At 41.3% G+C, this 16,002-nt stretch overlaps 3 protein-coding genes across 4 annotated transcripts; all 3 read left to right on the top strand.

Annotated features, from left to right (window-relative positions):
• The first annotated feature begins 1,285 nt into the window (after nucleotides 1–1,285).
• LOC103722316 (flavonol 3-sulfotransferase-like) lies at nucleotides 1,286–2,464 on the top strand. Its single transcript, XM_008812826.3, has one exon. The coding sequence runs from the start codon at nucleotides 1,393–1,395 to the stop codon at nucleotides 2,443–2,445; it is 1,053 nt and encodes a 350-aa protein (XP_008811048.2). The 5' UTR covers nucleotides 1,286–1,392; the 3' UTR covers nucleotides 2,446–2,464.
• Nucleotides 2,465–4,853: 2,389 nt separating this feature from the next.
• On the top strand, nucleotides 4,854–6,451 carry LOC120111100 (probable monogalactosyldiacylglycerol synthase 3, chloroplastic). 2 transcript variants are annotated; one of them, XM_039127571.1, is made up of 5 exons: nucleotides 4,854–5,284; nucleotides 5,405–5,574; nucleotides 5,676–5,738; nucleotides 5,821–5,895; nucleotides 6,083–6,451. In XM_039127571.1, exons 2-5 carry the CDS (start codon nucleotides 5,446–5,448, stop codon nucleotides 6,086–6,088), a joined length of 273 nt encoding a protein of 90 aa, XP_038983499.1. In that variant the 5' UTR covers nucleotides 4,854–5,284; nucleotides 5,405–5,445; the 3' UTR covers nucleotides 6,089–6,451. The 2 variants fall into 2 exon arrangements, with proteins under 2 accessions (XP_038983499.1, XP_038983498.1); XM_039127570.1 differs by having other exon boundaries at nucleotides 4,854–5,335.
• A 7,649-nt stretch (nucleotides 6,452–14,100) lies between these two features.
• Nucleotides 14,101–15,330, top strand: LOC120111099 (flavonol 3-sulfotransferase-like). The gene has a single exon (XM_039127569.1). The coding sequence runs from the start codon at nucleotides 14,140–14,142 to the stop codon at nucleotides 15,163–15,165; it is 1,026 nt and encodes a 341-aa protein (XP_038983497.1). The 5' UTR covers nucleotides 14,101–14,139; the 3' UTR covers nucleotides 15,166–15,330.
• The last annotated feature ends 672 nt before the right edge of the window (nucleotides 15,331–16,002 follow it).

Below are 16,002 nucleotides of genomic sequence, written 5' to 3'. Positions count from 1 at the left end.
GGACTGATGGTTGCTGCCACCACTGGTCGTATACCCTGCTCATAACATACAATTGCAATCTGTGATGTATCTCAAGCGATTCATCTTTGGGAACTGTTTGCATGCTTAATCTTATATACATTATGTTTCATAATTGCAGTTTTATAATTCTTTGTTGCTTGATATTGAGGTTTCCTGCTTTTTCACTGTGGATGTATTTGGATGTACTCTGACACGGGTTGAAATTACAAAGTAACATTTTGGATTAGTTGGTTTCCGATAGTAATAGAAGATTCTACAAAATCTTTCATATGGTGGAATTAGAAAATCTCACTTAAAGTTAAAATTTATATCTCTTATTTTCTCTTGCAATTTTTTTTTGAGCTTCCTCCTTTTAGCGACAAAAAAAAAAAAAATCAATTCTTTTATAATATTCTAAAACTTTTTAATTAAGGAGTAGATAAAATAATAATTATAAAATTTGTAATGTTTAAATATTATCTAAATCTTTTGGGTTTTTTTTGGCTGCTCGTCCTGCGGCTCATGACTTTTGAAGATAAGCAAAAGAATGTTTTACTTCTCTAGTTTATTAGGCTTTTCCCATTAAATATATTTTTCGGAAGGGTAAAATATTATTGTAACGGGTAGGCTTTACCAAACCCAACTTGCAATATTTTTTTTTCTCCAATCCGAATTTTTTTAGTCGTCTATCGAAATAACGTGTGATATTGGAACTTTGCATTTCATTCATTTTAGAATGATTGATGGCACTCTATCGCTGTTCTGTCATCTCTCTCTCTATATATATATATAATAACCACCAGTTGATTCGTGCGCGAAGTTCAACAAGGACATGCCACCTTTCGAAAAAACAAACAAAAAATGTTACATATAATGATGATGGATGACAACTAAAGTAGTTCCATTATATATTTCGTTTTCCGCCTTCTTTTTTTTATCCTTAAGTCTGACATGTTTCTTCTGCTCTCGTTACAAAGAGGTCAAATCCATCATCTGAATGAATTCAGCATGTATGGACCCGTTCAACTGGTTCCGATATGACCCTCGGAAATAGAAGGCATTTCGAATTGGATATTTTTTTAATTGTTTCTGTTTCAATATGCAATTCTAATAGAATTCCAAAATAATTTTTGTATCTGTTCAAATGTAGATATGAAGCTACAAAATTTTGCGGAATATGGATCCAATATCCACATTAGACTTACGCGTGGTATATAGTTTATCAGTCTTGGTATCATATTTATTAATCCGTGAAGCGGGTCACCACCAATAATAACCAGGCATAGGGCTCGGCTCTACAAGTCCAGGAGGAGCCCCGCTTCCCGCGGTTACCTGCGACAGTATAGAGTACCTTCCAGGGCTACCAAGCCTCCATTTCCCGTGAGCTCGGTCATGGCCACGCCTTCTTCCGTAACTCCCAATAGCGGATTTGCCTTAGCGCCCGAGGAAGCAAAGCGAGAGGATGCTCCAAAACCTCCGAAAGAGTTCGATGATCTCATCTCAACCCTGCCTCTAAACCAAGACTGGATACCCATCCGCCTCCGGAAATACCAAGACTTCTGGATCCCCGAGCACTCTCTTCCAGACGTCATGGCCATGCAACAAAACTTCCAGGCTCGCCCCGACGACCTCTTCGTGCTGAGCTACCCCAAGTCCGGCACTACCTGGCTCAAAGCGCTAGCCTTTGCCATCATGACCCGAACCCGCTACTCCATGGCGGACCACCCTCTCCTCCGCTCCACCCCCCACGACTGCGTGGTCTTCATCGAGAGATTCTTCTCCGGCGGCAGGCCGTCCAAATTAGAGGCCATGCCTTCCCCTAGGATGCTTAGCAGCCACTTGCCATACCCTCTGCTACCGGATTCCATGAAAGGAGCCGGCGGCCGATTCTTGTACGTTTGCCGGGAACCCAAGGACGTGTTCGTCTCCCGGTGGCACTTCAACGACAAGATGAGGCCCGACTCCGTGGAGCCGATTCCATTCGGCAAAGCTTTCGACTTGTATTGCGATGGCGTCAGCCCCTACGGATCGATATGGGAGCACGCTCGCGGTTACTGGGAGGAGAGCTTGAGGAGGCCTGAGAAGGTGCTTTTCCTCAAGTACGAGGAGATGCTGGAGGAGCCGGAGGGGAGTGCGAAGAAGCTGGCGGAGTTCATGGGGTGCCCTTTCTCGCCGGAGGAAGAGAAGGAAGGGGTGGTCGAGGAGATTACAAGGCTCTGTAGTTTTGATAGTCTGAGCAAACTGGCCCGGTGCATGCCGCACAAGTTCAACACGAAGCTGCCGCTGCAGACTACTTCATTCTTTAGGAAAGGAGAGGCAGGGGACTGGAGGAACCACATGAGCGAGGAGATGGCTCGGAGGTTGGACGCGGTAACCACGCAGAAGCTAGAGGGATCTGGTCTGTTCTTCGGGATTAGTGCGGGCGTGGAAGCTAATGGAATGTGATTTGCATTTTGATGTGTTTTACCTCTTCTAGTCTTGGTTGGAATTGTCCCCCCCATAATCACTTCATCTTGGAGTGCTTGGGTTAATAATTTTCTGGGTTAATCTCAATGTATTGCTGCCTTTTGCAATGCTTAAATTTAATACTATGATCTGCTATCAAGTGCTTGGTGTGATACTCAAGATTTTGGCTGAAAAGTTAGATATGTCCTCCTCCATTCTCCCCGGGTCTTCTATTTTTTTCCTTACTTTTTTTTATTTCAATTTTTTTGTTCTAAATCATTTTGTAAGTATTTGTAAGTATGTGTATTTTATTCTCTATTAGCTATATATTGGATAGATTTTAGATACTTATATAAGAGCAAATAATCCAAATAATATCTTTTGACTAGCCATTTTTGATGAGTTTCTAAATTATGACAAATGATATCAGAGCAAACCCGTACCATGGCCCATATAGGTCTATTTGAGCCGACAATGAAAAGATCGTAGTGTCTGTGCTTAGATTTCTGGTTTTCGTAAATGAATTTGAATTCTTTGGCGAAGATCCTAGGACTTAAACCGAAAAGTATGTGAGGATCATATGAATGTGTATTTGGTCTCATATCAGCTATATATTTGGTAGATCTTGGGCACTTATAAAAGGCCATGAAATCTACATATTACTATCTAGCTAACCTTTTTGGGTGAGGTTTAGTTTGTTATATATTTTCTGTCTTAATTTTGTACCCCTAAGCTAAAGACATTTTTAGCATATGGGGAAAAGAGAGTATTTAAGCAAGATATATAGGACTTATTTGGTTTGCAACCATAATCAGATTGGAAACAAAATCTGAATGGATTGGAATGAGAATCGGAATGGCTATATCTCTCGGAGCTTTTGGTTCGTTACTGGATTCGGAATCGGAATGAGATTTGAATACTAGAAGAGAATAGGGATTGCATTTTAAGGAATTGAGACATTTTCATTTTTCTCTAAAATCGAAATAGGAATGGGACTCTCCTCAACCAAGCAGGTGGAGTGGGAGTGGCTCTTTTTCATTTCTATCTTACAGTTCAACTTCTTTTAAGTAAACATGTTCTTAAGTCAATATGCTGCTTTTATTTTTTATTTTTTGAATAATCTATATAGTAACTCAATGGCCATACTTTTCTACTCATGATCAAGATCATGGCATGCATCCTCAAAATTCTCAGCAATAGATGATTACTCTTGCATTAGCTTTCTGGTCAATGTGGCCTTATTAGCACTACAGAAAAAGTCGGTTTTACCGACGCATTTTTGCCGACGCTTTTTACCAGCGTCGGCAAGTTTCGGTCTATTGTCAAAATTTACCGTTGCTCGTAAAAAGCGTCGGCAAAAGACGACGCTTGTTATTGCAGTCTCGAACCTAAGACGACGCTAAAAAGCGTCGTCGGAAGCCACCGCACCTCCATCCCAACCCTCTTCTGACCATCCCTCCTCCCTCCTCCCTCCTCCCTCCTCTCTCCGGGTTTCCGATTTCCCGGCCACCGCCCTCCTCTCTCTATTTAACTAGTAGTATTACCCACATCTCTCTCGCCCTCCTCGTCTTCTCTCTCTCTCTAACCCATCAACGGTGCCTTCTCATCATCATCAACCCCCCTCCCTAACCCCCTCCAGATTCAAGAAGCAGAGGCTCCGGCGATGATGTCTTCGCCCGCCTCTTCGCCGCCTCCTTGGATCCCGACTTCGCCCCTCTCTCCCCCGAACCGCGGATCCTCAAGTCCCGCCTCGTCGCCGGCGAGACCCTCTACGGCCTCTTCCTCCTGCGCTCCTCCCCGACCCTCGCCGAGATCGCCGGCCTCGCCGGCTACGACTACGTGGTCGTCGACATGGAGCACTGCTCTGGCGGCATCGCCGAGGCCCTCCCCTGCCTCCGCGCCCTCGCCGCCGCCCGCACCCCAGCCATCTTCTTCTTCCTCCTTAGCATATTTTTCTCTTTCTTTCTTTTCTTTTCTTTTCTTCTTCATTTTTTGTTCCCCAGATTGGGCAAGCGGCACCTGTTTTATGTTTATATGAAGAGGACTGTGATGATTCCTAGGCAAGGGTCTTGCTGCATTGCGAAGTAGAAATGGCTAAGGCAATCTTGGAAGTTCTGCTGCTACCATTCTACAGGCAACTTATGCAGCCGCTTAGGCTTGTAGTTTCAGAGACTTGAATTCTAACTCAATGCTGGATTAAGTGGTGAATCTGAGCCTCTTTCTCCCCTTCTTTGCTTTGAAATTCCTTTTTGTTTCTGTTCAAAGATTCAGCTTTTTCATGGTTTTTCTAATGTCTTTACTATAATTAATTTCTTCAGATTATTTGTTCTTTGTCTCTCCCACAGTTAATACAATTTTGAGACCTTTGGAAGATTGGGGTGGGGATCTTGCATTGATGGTTGCTCAGGTTGTGAGAACCTAAATTTCATATCTTCTATTTTGTTTGTTCAAGATTGGGGATTGTATGCTGGGATTAGGGTTTATTACATTTTTAAAGGTTTTGAATCTACTCCCTTGTAGCCACATATTTTCAATTTGTTCACTCATATTTTCTGGTTCTTTTTTTTAACTTCAATAGCAAAGGTTTTGCTCCTGTAGAGATTCCTCTTTCCTGGCCTACTATCTATTCTCTTCCTTCTTTTTATGACCAATGATTAAGACAACTGGAAAAATATCTAACGCTATCTTTTAGATGTATGTTGCTGTACAATCCTGTTCAGTTAGCAGATTTCTCCGGCACTGCCCTTCTAATGCCACTAGCTGAGGAGCTGATCAGGCTTTGTGCAAAATATGTTGCTGTACATATTTTGCAGCTGCTTCAGCAAGCCGGGGATGGATGGTATACTACTCGGTATCTGTTTGATATTCTGCATCATTCTCATCCTTTCAGGTACATATTATGACCTAATCGCTCCTCTTTCTTTTTCTGATACCTAATCCTCTTTCTTGGTGATTGCAGGTGCTTCCTGGATAGTTTAATATCCAGTCAAGAAGACTGCAATGGCTTTAGGAGAAGCCCTGTTTGATGAAGAGCTCGGCAAACCTATAGGGCAGATTGTTGCCGTATGCGGCCGCAACCAGATACTGAGTTCCACATTGCAGTCAATTAAGTGGAGGGTCCCTGTGAAGGTGGTGTAGCTGGTCTGAGATAATAATTAACAAGCCTGCATTGTTGGTACATTTTAAGCTTTTGTTTGTTGAGAGCTGTTCAATATTGCCTTTGTTGTCAGATTAGAGGATTTGAGACCCAGATGGAGAAATGGATGGGTGCTTGTGATTGTATCATAACAAAGGTACCATGGTTTCCTAGATGTCCAGATCAGTCTGCTAAGGAGTTTTTTTTCAGATGGCTTCAATGTGCTCTCGTGTTTGTAGGCAGGGCCTGGTACAATTGCTGAGGCATTGATCAGGGGACTTCCTATCATCCTCAATGACTTCATACCTGGACAGGTCAGTGTCTACTCCCTACTGTCCTGCCATCTCTGTTTCATTCCAACCTCATTAAGTGCCCATTGACATGTTCAAAAATTTCATGCACCTTGAATTTCATGCACCTTGATTTAAAACCTCTACCGTCTCATTTCATGCACCTTGAATTTCAGCTCAGATAGTTTGCTAATGATCTTGATGCTAACAGGTTTGAATGCAAGTACTAGTCTACGGATAAATCTATGAGGGTGGATGCATGATATTAATAGGGATGAATCAATCATATGTTCATGGAAATTCTTCTCTGGATCTTCTATAATATGGCCCTTTCAACTGGAGCTGTGGTATCTTGTCATAAGGATGGTTCCAGACTGGAGGTTTTGTTGTTTTGTGCTACAGTATTAGCCAGTTTGCTTGCTGGTTGCCTTATGTATATTTGTGCGTATATTATCACAAAGCTGATGAGCTGATTCAAGGAGCTAAATGAACAAGCTCAAAAGCTTATGGGCATATTCGTTTGCTGCATGTATGATTTAAAGTTCTTCTGAAACTAGTTTCATGAGATTCAGGCACAAAAGGTCAATTCAAGTGCAAAACTAGCATGCTAACCGCAACTCACAAGATCACAAGTGAATAGGATTTTTTTGGAGATGTATGAAATGTTTTGCTCTGCTTTGCAGGTCTCTCATAGAAATTCGACAGAATTCAACTAATAGTTCATTCATTCTCAATTCAATTATTATTTCCACCATGGATTTAAGCAGAGTTAATCAATGTGATCTTTCACCGTGCACCGGCAATATAAGTACAGAGAATCTGCTATAATGAATACTTCCATCAACCAGCCGGAGGCGATGTAAGCCTTCTTGCAGGGTCTCAAGGCGTCCCAAAATTCATACCATGCGTTTTAAAGTGCTATATTGCTCACTACATCTGGCTTGGATGAATGATGGTGTTCTTAAACAGAATAGCAACCTGCGTACTGCACTACTGCTAGGTATTCCTCGACCTTAAGCACGGTGTCATCTTCTTGGTCCGGGGAATTCTGGTGTTCTCTACCTGTAAACTGCAATTACTATTTCAACTGAATTATTTCAAAAAAATGTTTCACTTGAAGGCTTGAAGTAACTTTTTAAAACTCGAGCAATAATTCTTTTCTAGAGCCAATGCTTAGTACTTTAGACCAAGATTCATTCGACATTTTTGAAGATACCAATATATCTACTGACCTTTATAATTTACATTCGTATTTTTATTTTTTTTAAAAAATAGCAATCCCGACGCTTTAAAGCGTCGGCCAAAATACATTTGCCGACGCTTTAAAGCGTCGGCGAAAACGCAAAACTCGTTGGCCTTTATCGCCGTTAAAAGCGTCGGAAAAGCCGTTTTTCGACGAAAACGCAAACTGGATTGGGCTTTACCGACGCTTTAAAGCGTCGGAAAAGCCGTTTTTCGGCAAATCCATGTTTTTGCCGACGCTTTCTCTTAGCGTCGGCAAAAACCGGACCCACGCCCACCTGCTCGACGTCGGACGCTCGTGGGGTGGGTCTTTACCGAGCGTCGGCAAAAGATGTAAAAAACGTCGGGAAAAATCAATTTTTTTGTAGTGTAGTAAAACTACATGGGTTGGCACACCTTCGCTACTAGCTTGTAGAAGTTTCAGAGTTTAAATTGTGAATATTGTTGAAAAAATAATAAAGATAAAGATAAAATTAACCAACGTTATCTTGTTTGTCTTGTTTGAGAAGGCAAGTTCTAGTTGGTTTTACGTGATGCAAGTTTCGCTGTACATGGACGTTTCGATTACCACAATGATTTCTTCAGATTTGATAGAGAAATCCCTACGGGGATAAAATTGGTGGAAATTTGGACATAAATTTGCTTCTTTGGCTTGCCAGAAAAAACATTGCCACTAGTTGTCAGGACTATTTGCATAGTCTCGGAAATATATCATTCCAATTTTCAAAGAGACTAAATTATATTTTGTTAATCAAATTTAGCAGTTTTGAAAATATAATTATTAAACAAATTAAGATGGCAAGGACAACAAACAAATTAAGAACAACTCTTTGCGGATCCAATCGGAGCATGATGTATACAAAGAAGCATTTGCCAGTGCACACAGATATAGACCAAAACTAGCGCACATATAGCTGGAACCACCAAGAAACAAGAGACCATTATTTCTATATAGAAAACTTTAATGCAAAAAAATTCCTTGGGATCGTGTCCACCAGATCAACCTTCAAATACCTTCAGGTAATAAGATTAATAAGTTCTTCATGGTAAACCAACATCAAAACATCAAGAAAACATCTTTTTCAGGGTAAAGTTCTCGTTAGGCTATATCTAGAGTTTACCAAATAGGGGTAGTAGATCGGATCAGATATGAATTAGGTCAGATATATAATAAATCAAAAATTTGTCAACTCGAGTTCGATCCATTTATTAAATGGGTTAAAAATTTATATTCGAACTTGATCTTTTTGTTTAATAGGTAATTCAGCCTAATTTATAACAGGTTGAAAAAAACTAAACGGATTGTTTGGTTAATTATTATCGCTTCTACCACCAAATATCAGGAAACAACACCTTCCGAGATGCATGTTAATTTCCTCACAGAACCCGATACATTCAACATATAAGAGATTGAGTGGACTCGCCCATATAGGGTTCTCAAAACCCTTCTAGAGTGCTGATTTGGGGATGTCGAACAACTACAAACTAAAATTTGAGGATGGACCTTCTCAATTCCAGATCATACCGGCTTTTTTTTTAAAAAAAAAACCTTTGTCTTCAAAAATGTCACCACCTAAAGCAATGGGGCGTTAAGTGTTTCCTTCTCCAAAGTCTCCCACGAGAAGTAGCTAGCTTTCTTGTAAGAGAAAAACGCTTCTTTTCCAGAGCTCCCAATCTCAACCAGCCCAACTCTCGTCTTTCTATAAGAAAGACGCCAAAAAATGGAGTAGGCTTTAGTTGGCGGCCTTCTCCATACCATGTAACTAGCCCAAAGTATGAATGGCCTCTTCGTTTCATCAGGAGGGGCACCCCAACAACATCCATCTTCAACTTCAAGCTGGGAGGTCAACACTACTGTACGGACCCATTTTATTTTACTTTTGTGGTACAAACTTAATCTTGGAGTTTGTCCTTGAGGCAGTACTCGGCAGGTGGTAAAAACATGGAATAAGGCCTTTATTCCAATGTTATACCATCAAACACGATTCTTTAGCTCGAAAAATAGTCTTACATCTTGAATAGGGATAAGTAAGGGGGGATATAATTCTATTTCATCAAACAAGTCCTATCATCTACACCTCTCTGGATAATGATGCAAGATGACACACAAGCCAAAATATGATGAATATGTCTAGAGTCCTGTCTTGCCTCGTCAGGCTGGAGGAGATCAATAACCCACAAGCCATCCGTAGTCTCGATATTGACCATGGTCGGCCAAAGTCCCACCAGGAAGGTATCCACCCAAGGGTCCTGCATAACATCGACACTGTGCCTATCTCTAATAAGCCATCTCGTGTTTGCCTGGACAGTGAGAACATACCTATAAATCTCCCTCCACATAAAGGAGCATCTTCAACCACTTTGAAAAGCCCCATCGATGGTTCTCTGGGCATACCGGGCTATCATCATTTGACTCCACGGGTATTAAGACTCGAGGACCAGTCTGGCAGCATGTCTGGTGACTAGTGCTTCTCTCCTCGTAGGCACCCAACCCCCATCCCGAATCAGCTGGCAAACGATACCTCGAGCTAGTAGATGCACTGCATGTCCGCCACCGTATGAGCCCCACAAAAGGCTACGAAACATCTACTAAATCCTCACCAGCACCGCCTTCTGGACAATCGTGTTGTACATAAGGTGGACATGCATAGAGCTGAAGACCAACCTCACAAGAGTCAGCCTATCCATCATAGATAGTGATGCTGCTCTCCAAACTTCCGGCCGCTCTTAGATGCGCTCCACCATACCTAAACACTCCATCGTCCGCTGTCTCCACTCAGTGATGAGGATGCCCAGGTAAACCTAAGGCCCCTCCAGCTCTCTTATGCCCAGAAGCTCTCTGATAGTCTGCTTCATCCGCATCTTGGTCTTTAGACTAAAGCAAATGGTTGACTTGAGAAAGTTCACCTTCTCACACAAAGCCTCGCAATAATCCTCTAGGATGCGTCTGAGAGCCATGCCGTCCCTCATCTCTGCCCTAACCAGGAGGAGGCGGTCATCTGCAAGGAGAAGCTAGGAGATCGGTCTAGCCCTCGAGGTTGGCATGTAGGCGTCCATAGCCTGATCCCGACATGTAGTCCGCAGAGATCGAGATAAAACATTAGCACAAATGATGAACAAATAAGAGGACAAGAGGCATTTTTGCCGCAGCCCGATCGTCGAGTGGAAGAAAGGCGAAGGTGTCTCATTGATGAAGATAGAATCCATATTTTACGTAGGAAAAAGAATAGCAAGGGCTCCTCTAACCCTACAATCAAAAGCTGCCAGGTACCCAAATTGCATGATTTTTCTAAAACATCAACTTCAGAAAATCTGCTGCCATGGCATGGTTGGCGAGCATGCTGGTTGTGGCTATATAAGAGACCAAGGTAAGAAACCTCTCTTGCCACTGTCGGGATCCAAAGGACGTGCTGTCTCCTGGTGGAACTTCAATTAACAAGATGATATCGGCGACGGCGAACCCGGTTCCATTTGCAAATGCCTTTGAGTTGTTCTGCGTCGGTGCTTTTCCGTTTGGAGCAGCATGGGACCACGCCCTCGAGTCGTGGGAGGAGAGCTTGAGGAGGCCCGAGGAGGTATTGTTCTTGAAGTCTGAGGATATGATGGAAAAGCCAGCAGGGAACGTGAAGAGGTTGGCGGAGTTCTTGGGTTGACCCTTCTCCCCCGAGGAATACAATGAATTGAAGGGGTGCTGGAGGAAATTACAAGGTTGTTTAGCTGCCATAAGCTGAGCAAACTAGAGGCGACGAAGGCTCAATTATGCTGGAATCACCTTGCTGTGACCCCTCAAATATTTGCAGCATTCTTCAGGAAAGGAGAGGTGGGGGATTGGAGGAATCATATGATCAGTCCAGAGATGGCTCGAAAGTTGGACCACCTCGTAGAGCATAAGCTAAAGGGATCCGATTTGACTCTTCGACGTGGGACTGATGGCTGTTTCCACCACTGGTCGTATTCCCTGCTCATAGCATACAATTGCAATATGTGATTGTGATGCATCTCAAGTGATTCATCTATGGAATATGTTTGCATGCTTAATCTTATATACATTGTATTTGATATATTCGATTTTTATAATTCTTTGTTGCTTGATACCGAGGTTTCTGTTTTTTCACTGTGGATGTATTTGGATGTACTTTGAAAAATAAAAATCACGGTATTGTATGATGTCTTAAATTCCTTGAAATTACAAAGTAACATTTTGGATTAGTTGGTTTCCGATAGTAATTGAAGATTCTACAAAATCTTTCATATGGTGGAATTAGAAAATCCCACTTAAAGTGAAAATTTCTATCTCTTATTTTCTCTCGCACCTTTTTTTTTTTTTGAGCTTCCTCCTTCTAGTGATAAAAAAGAATAATCTTATTTTCTTTTTAAATTCTATAACTTTTTGAATTAAGGAGTAGATAAAATAAATTTTAAAATTTGTAATGTTTAAATATTATCTAAACCTTTTGGGTTTTTTGGCTCCTCGTTCTTCCGCTCTTGACTTGTGGGGTGCAATTGCTTGCGCGATGCATGAAAATAAGCAAAAGAATGATTTACTTTTCTAGTTTATTAGGCTTTTCCCATTAAGTACCTTTTTCAGAAGAGTAGAATATTATTGTAACAAGTAGGCTTCACCGAACCCAAGCCTGCAATGTTTTTCTTCCTCCAATCTAAATTTTTTAAGTTGTTTATCAAAATAACATGTGATATAGGAACTTTGTACATCAATCATTTTTGGAATGATTGATGGCACTCTATCGTTGTTCTGTTAAAATAAATAAATAAATAAAATGTTAACAATATGCACCAGGTGATTCATGCATGTAGTAAGTTCAACAAAGACATGCTATCACGCCTCTAGCCCGGAGCGCGGCAGATGCCGCATGCCCGCACGGTGGGCCGTATGGACGTGCAAGACAGTAGAACATATCAAAGAAATTACAGATACTTAAAATTGACGTAATTAATTAAAGTTTTCAAAGCAGTCTTATGATTCAAAATAACAAATGACAACATATTTCAAATGTCCAAGCTAGTCTATTTAAAATTCCAAGAATTAAGCAAAATTTTTCAAATTTAACTCACTCCCCAATCTCGTGCGATCAAGTCTCTATATCTGAAAAATAGAGAAAATAAGATAATAAGCTTCACTAGCCCAGTAAGCAACAAAATACTCCAGAGTGGGGTCAAAGCATATCAGATGATTAATCAAAACACAAAATAATGACTGAAAATTAAATCACAAATAAGCATATCTTCTTTCAAATCCACTATTATTAATCATTGGTGGCAACAGTATCTAAATCCACTATTTTAATCACCGGTGGCACGGTATCGAAATTGATTCCTCATATATATAAATCGACAGAGCCAACGAATAATCCCCATTGGTGGGGCCAGAATAGATTATAGCCTTGCTGAGGATATATATATATATATATATATATATATATATATAAACAGATTTCATAAATTGCCTAATCATATTTTACGAATTTTAGAGCATATAACAAAATTTTTAAATGAAGTTTAACATGCGAGACCCATTTTTACTAAGTATAAAATATGTTTCAAAATTAAATCCACCAATAATTACTTTGTTAAACACTTTGATAGACACTTGGAAAAATACATTTTAAAGTATTAAGTTACTTACCTCTTCTTGCTTAAATCCTACTTCAAGTAGACGGATCAGATTCACCTATTTAATTGTCATTAATTAAATATAACTATTTTTTAAAAAAAATTTAGAGCTAAGCAAAACCTAATTTACTATTGGGCACCGCCCAATAAGGCCTAAAGTCGGCCCATAAAGGGCATGGCCTAATAGGGCCCAAAATGACCGAAGTGGGCCTACAATGGGTACGACCCTAATAGGGCTCAACACAGTTGAAGTGAGTCCAAGTTGGGCGCACAATGGGTACGGCCCAAATAAGGCCCAACAAGACTGAACTGGGTTCAAGTTGGGCCCACAAATGGTACAGGCCAACTGGGCACATCACGGTTGAAGTGGGCTCAAGTTGGGCTCACAATGGGTACGGTCCATCTGGGCCACCTTTGTAAAAAAAACAAAAAATGTTACATACAATGATGATGGATGACAAGTTAACAACTAGTAGTTCCATTATATAAAGGAAGGGACCAGTCGGCAAAAGCAAGACACATGCGTCGGCGGCGGCGGGCAAATGGTTGCTTTCCCCACCTTTTTCTTGTTTCGTTTTCTGCCCCTTTTTTTTTGTCTAGCATTTTTCTTCTGCTCGCGTTAAGAAGAGGTCAAATCCATCATCTGAATGAATCCAGCATGCATGGACTCATTCAACTGGTTCCGATATGACCCTCGGAAATAGAAGGCATTTCGAATCGGATATTTTTTTTAATTGTTTCTGTTTCAATATGCAATTCTAATCGGATTCCAAAATAATTTTTTATCTGATCAAACGTAGATATGGATCCAATATCTACATAAAACCTAGATGTTAAAATGTGCCAAAATAATGGTAGAAGATGGAATCATATCCCTGCCTTAGTTGACAACTTTAACAGTAAAGGCAATATTGATTAGTGTATCAAAATGGCGGTTTATTATGCTTAATAAAATCTTTTCTTGTTGGTGTAATTTAAAATATGTTGCTAAGCTTCAGTAATTATTTTTTTGATAAAAAATAATTCTTTTTCCCTATGATAGAAAATAGACAAAATAAAAAAACTTTATTTTATTTTCTAAACTTTAGAATTTCTAATAGAGAAAGATATCAATGACCTCTAAATATGTGACATTGTGTATAACTTTAAAAGTTTTTTTATTTTTTTACAAAAATAGGTGATTTGTAATTATTTTTAATTAAGCCATAATTAAGTTGCCGTGACGCTCGCTTGCAACTTGTTCTGCACCAAATAAAAAAATGTCGGGTCAGTGGGCACATGATGAACGTGGCGACCGAATTATTTTGAGCCGCTCCTCTAATCGTTGTCATTACGTATCAAAAGTTATTGCTTATAAGAGCTGAAGATCAGCATTGGAGCTTCCTCCATCCCGTCATGGCCACTTATCCCCCTCGCTCTGGTGCCCCCATTCCGTTCAAAGTAATAGAAGAACAGGAGGACCACCCTTCTCAGCCACGTCTTGAGGATTACGATGACTTCATCTCAACTCTCCCATTCGAGAAAGGATCGGTTCCTTCCAGAAAATACCAAGGCTTCTGGTACCCGGAGGGCTTTCTCCCGGGCGCCATGGCCATCCAGCAGCGCTTCAAGGCACGTCCCGACGACCTCTTCCTTGTATCCTTCCCCAAATCCGGCACCACCTGGCTAAAAGCCCTCGTCTTCGCCACCATGACCCGAAAACAGTACCCTCTGGCTCGCCACCCTCTCCTTAGCCTGAACCCTCACGACTGCGTTGCTTATATAGAGGAACGCTTCGCCATCGGCCAAGCCTCCAAAGTTGAAGCCTTGCCTTCACCGAGGATCCTCTCCACCCACATGCCTTACTCCTTGCTCCAGGACTCGGTCGCGGGCTCCGGCTGCAGGATTATCTATATTGCCCGGGACCCCAAGGATGCCTTGGTCTCCTTTTGGCACTTCACCCAGAAGTCTTCTCCGAAGCTGAACAAAATTCCATTTACGGAGGCCTTTGAGGCTTTCTGCGAGGGGAAGTTTCCTTTTGGGCCCATATGGGACCATTTGTTGGGGTGGTGGAGGGAGAGCTTAAAAAGGCCCGAGAAGGTGCTGTTCCTCAAGTATGAGGGGTTGTTGGAGGAGCCGGTGGCCAACGTGAAGAGGCTGGCGGAGTTCGTGGGGTGTCCGTTCTCCGAAGAGGAGGAGGAGGGAGGGATGGTGGAGGAGATTGTAAGGTTGTGCAGCATGGAGAGCATGAAGAGCTTGGAGGTGAATAAGGTTAGGAAACACGGGCCGATTTATCAGTTTGCCAATTCCTCGTTCTTCAGGAAAGGAGTCAAGGGCGATTGGAGGAATCATATGAGTCCGGAGATGGCTCGGAGGTTGGACGTCATCATCGAGGAAAAGCTTCAGGGATCTGGTTTGACCGGTTGGAGTTCCCAAGCTTAGGGGGATTAGAAGCTACAGCGGGCGATTCCACAGCTCGCGGGGTGTGATTTTTCTTCCAAATGCGTCCTTGTAAACTTTGTTAATCTTTTCTTAGAAAAGATTAAAAGCAAAGTATGCCTCCATCATATTTTATGATCTTAATAAAAGTTCCATGGAACTTACCAATCTTTTCTTTTTTCTGATAAATTTACCAATCTTCTTCTGGAACCTCCTCCTCTTCTTGTTTTTCTATTGAAAAGAAAAAAAAACTAACTTCATGATGCCGCTGCCTAAATGAGCAGAGGCGGTGCAGGGAAGGAAGATGAAGATAAAAAGAACTTTCACTTAATCTTTCCTTGAATGGAATTCTTCAAAAGGATGTAAAGGATTTGCATATAGCGGCCTCTAGCGGTGGCAACGATGATGGCCCTGAGCAACGAGCTGCGGCAGGCAGTGGTTGACAAAAAGAAAGGGAGAAGTAGAAAGCAAGGGAGACCTTGTTCATGCCCATCTGGCAGCTCGCCTGAAGAGGTGGATGGAGAAGAAGAATATTGTAGTATTTTTCACTAAGGAATGAAGAGGACTTTTCTCTATATTAGATTTCTTCAATTCTCTTCATTACAAAATGACTCAAATAACAACCCTTTATAAAGAGGATTTTACAACCCTTCAAGTAACCTCTATACAAAATACTAAGAGTCATATTTATGAATGACACTTCGGTTTCATTCATGATAAGGAATTCTAAGTAACTTTCATAGATAAGATAAAAGGTCTTTTAGGAAATACAAATGTCTTAAATAATATCTCTTGAATCAATGCACAATTAAGTTTATCTATTTCCAACATCGCCAGCCC

Source organism: Phoenix dactylifera, chromosome 6 (assembly GCF_009389715.1).
Source record: "Phoenix dactylifera cultivar Barhee BC4 chromosome 6, palm_55x_up_171113_PBpolish2nd_filt_p, whole genome shotgun sequence".
NCBI classification, from domain to species: Eukaryota; Viridiplantae; Streptophyta; class Magnoliopsida; order Arecales; family Arecaceae; genus Phoenix; species Phoenix dactylifera.
This window is presented reverse-complemented; position numbering and strand designations above follow the sequence as displayed.